At 29.9% G+C, this 3,449-nt stretch overlaps 1 protein-coding gene across 1 annotated transcript; it reads left to right on the top strand.

Moving 5' to 3' along the window:
* Nucleotides 1-1,082: 1,082 nt before the first annotated feature.
* LOTGIDRAFT_130985 (hypothetical protein) lies at nucleotides 1,083-3,449 on the top strand (the record flags this gene model as incomplete). Its single annotated transcript, XM_009065941.1, has 5 exons — nucleotides 1,083-1,167; nucleotides 1,400-1,473; nucleotides 1,697-1,928; nucleotides 2,715-2,817; nucleotides 3,242-3,449. Coding segments are annotated over 5 exons (702 nt in total), but the record flags the coding sequence as incomplete, so codon positions are not given.

Here is a 3,449-nt window from a genome sequence, read left to right as displayed (position 1 = left end):
ACTTGAAAAGAAACATGTCTCATTTTGTGCAATTTTAATTGACATTGTACATAGCTGGACTGAAACAGACAGTTTTTAATATAGAAGTCTGGTTAGAATATATTTTATTATTTAATATCACTGATGTTTGAAGATTAATTATTTAGATAAGAAAACTAGTCCATATTTCATTCTACAAGACAATTTCAATCATGCAAATGGATCCTGATAACATTTAATTTGTTCTAGAATGTTAAATAAATGTATCAAGATAGGTGAAGGTGTTTATGGAGAAGTATTTAGATCTAGTAGAGACGGACATTCTGTTGCCATTAAGGTAGGTAATCAAGTTTTATCCATATGAATTTAGTCTAATTTTGAAAACCAGAAGACACCAAATTGTTTTAAGCTCTCAGCTAATTCAGATTGTAGGGAATGGAATGTTGCTTTGACTACAATTTGGATTAAGCCTGTGAACAATAACACTGTCAACTTATGTTTTGTTATTATTATAATAAATGTTTAGATTATACCAATTGAAGGTGATTTTAAAGTCAATGATGAACAACAGAAAACATTTGAAGAAGTTTTACCAGAAGTATTAATTTCACAGTGAGTTACACATCCAGAGAATAAATCACAATATAATATCTATAATAAAACAAGTCCCTATTTCTAATGATTATTAAATCTCAATTTGAATATTTTCTTGTTATTTGTTGGATTTTTGTAATCCAATTCTCATTTTTTGCCAATTACATGTGGCAAAAATCATTTGATAAAGTAATATATTAATAGTATGAAGTAACAATGTGAATTATTTTATTAGAGAATTGAGTGATCTGAGGTATAATGAAGTATATAGAACTGATAACTATTGTCAAGTTAATAGGTAGGCTATACTTACTTAAAACCTAAGGCTAGATATTAGTCAAATATCACATGATTGAGTCCGGTTTTTAATTCTTGTCCTTTTGAATAACTGAACACTGCGTTACATAAGAATTCCCAACAAAATTGTCAAATATCCCAGACACACAGTCAGAAATTTTTACTCTTTTACTATTCAGATCAGACCATTGATTGTATATTTCAGAGTGGCTTGCGTAAAAGGCTGCTATCCTAAACAATTATTGAAACAATGGGATGATTATGATGAAAGAAAAGTATCTGAAAATGATAGACCAGGTAACACCTAACTTATAATTCTAAATCAAAATTATAACACAAGATTAAAAATTCAGAGGGGCCAGCTTGGAAAAAAGGTACCCTAGGCTGGAAATAGGAATAGTGTATATCATCTCTACTTTTCTAGCATAAATTTCTCTCTTTGCACATGGTGGTATCTGTTGTTGACTCCACAAGGATGTAAAATTCCCATCTCATTACCTATTATTTTATATTTTGTGACATTTTTCAGGTATTTTTAAAGATGATCAATTATTTATAGTGTTTGAATTTGCTGATGGTGGATGTGATTTAAGTGCATTTCAGGTACTGATTTTTTTGAATAATCAATAAGTACATCATTTTATATGAGTTCATTAATATCATTTTGAGACAGCTGACTTGTAACCTTCCAGACTTTAATACTTGTGTTTTTATTCATAGCTTACTAGAGTGGTTATGGGCCATGCCGATGTTAGGTTGTAGATTAACAAGTTCTTTATTTCTATTAAACAACTGAACTGATATTTTTATTTTCTGTTCATTTCAGTTTGATAATCCCAATCAAGCAAAAAGTGTGTTGATACAGACAGCCTATGCTCTGGCAGTTGCTGAAGAAGCGTTCGAGTTTGAACATAGAGATTTACATATAGGCAATGTATTAGTGAAAGCTACAGAAGACAGAACTGTAGATTGTACTATAGATGGACACAAAGTGTCAATAGAAACTAATGGTGTACACATATTTATCATAGATTTTACCATGTCCAGATTAAAGAAAGGTATTTCAAATTTTCCTCTTACATAGAATGACTTTTTCAACATTTCTTGTAATTTCTCTATCACATACAAGTTCAAGAATTTCATTAATATACACCTAAATCTGATTAAGAATAATGAAGTCTATGATGTTTGAATGAACAGTTGACTTATGATGATAAAACTCTATCTGTAAAACAGATGGTGTAATTGTAATCTAGCTAATTATAAACTCTATTTGTATTACAAATAGTGTAATTGTACAGTGTAATCTAGCTAATGATAAAACTCTATTTGTATTACAAATAGTGTAATTGTACAGTGTAATTAAGCTAATGATAAAACTCTATTTGTATTACAGATGGTGTTATTATACATTGTAATCTGTCTGATGATAAAACTCTATTTGTATTACAGATGGTGTTGTTATACTTTGTAATCTTGCTGATGATAAAACTCTATTTTTATTACAGATGGTGTTATTATACATTGTAATCTGGCCGATGATAGAACTCTATTTGTATTACAGATGGTGTTATTATACATTGTAATCTGGCTGATGATAAAACTCTATTTGTATTACAGATGGTGTTATTATACATTGTAATCTGTCTGATGATAAAACTCTATTTGTATTAAAGATGGTGTTATTATACATTGTAATCTGGCTGATGATAAAACTCTATTTGTATTACATATGGTGTTATTATACATTGTAATCTGGCTGATGATAGAACTCTATTTGTATTATAGATGGTGTTATTATACATTGTAATCTGGCTGATGATAAAACTCTATTTGTATTATAGATGGTGTTATTATACATTGTAATCTGGCTGATGATAAAACTCTATTTGAGGGAGAAGGAGATTATCAGTTTGATATTTACCGTTTAATGAAAGAACATAATGGGTTAGTTGGCCAGGAAATTTGTACTCTATGTATGTTCACGGATAAATGATGGTTTAAAGCTTCATGTGTCCCTTATCTTGTGATGACTTGCAAAGCGCAGGGTAAAAGTGTTATGCCACAGTTGTTAAGTGTGAAATTTCTGACAAAATTAGTATTGGAAAATAAACAAAGATAACTTCATTCCCCCATTTAATTCAAGTTTCAAATTGAGGCTGATACACAAAAGCAATCTGTTCCATCTCCTAATCTAACCCTTGTTATATTACTTCTTGTTATATTCGTATGCCAATGATGCAGAAAACCAGATCATCAGATTACATAATAAATATTCCATTCCCATGTGGATATTGGCATGTCTGTATTATTAGCAAATGGTTAAACAGGACTCTACTGTATAGTATTATTTGTAACATTTCTGTTTCAGGAACAAGTGGGATGATTTCAAACCATATTCTAATATTTTCTGGCTCCATTACCTGACTGACTGTATATTGAAAAAGAAACGATTTAAAAGTAATACAAGAGTTGACAGAGAAGTACTTAAAGACATTCGACAATTGTTCAAAGAATTATTAGACTATGGCAGTGCAAAGGATTTAGTTATTAATTCAGAATTCTTCAACCCATCGTGA

The sequence above is a fragment of the Lottia gigantea genome (genome assembly GCF_000327385.1).
Source record: "Lottia gigantea unplaced genomic scaffold LOTGIsca_72, whole genome shotgun sequence".
Classification (NCBI taxonomy): Eukaryota; Metazoa; Mollusca; class Gastropoda; family Lottiidae; genus Lottia; species Lottia gigantea.
The sequence above is the reverse complement of the archived record's forward strand: the minus strand, read 5'-3'. Positions and strand labels throughout refer to the sequence as shown.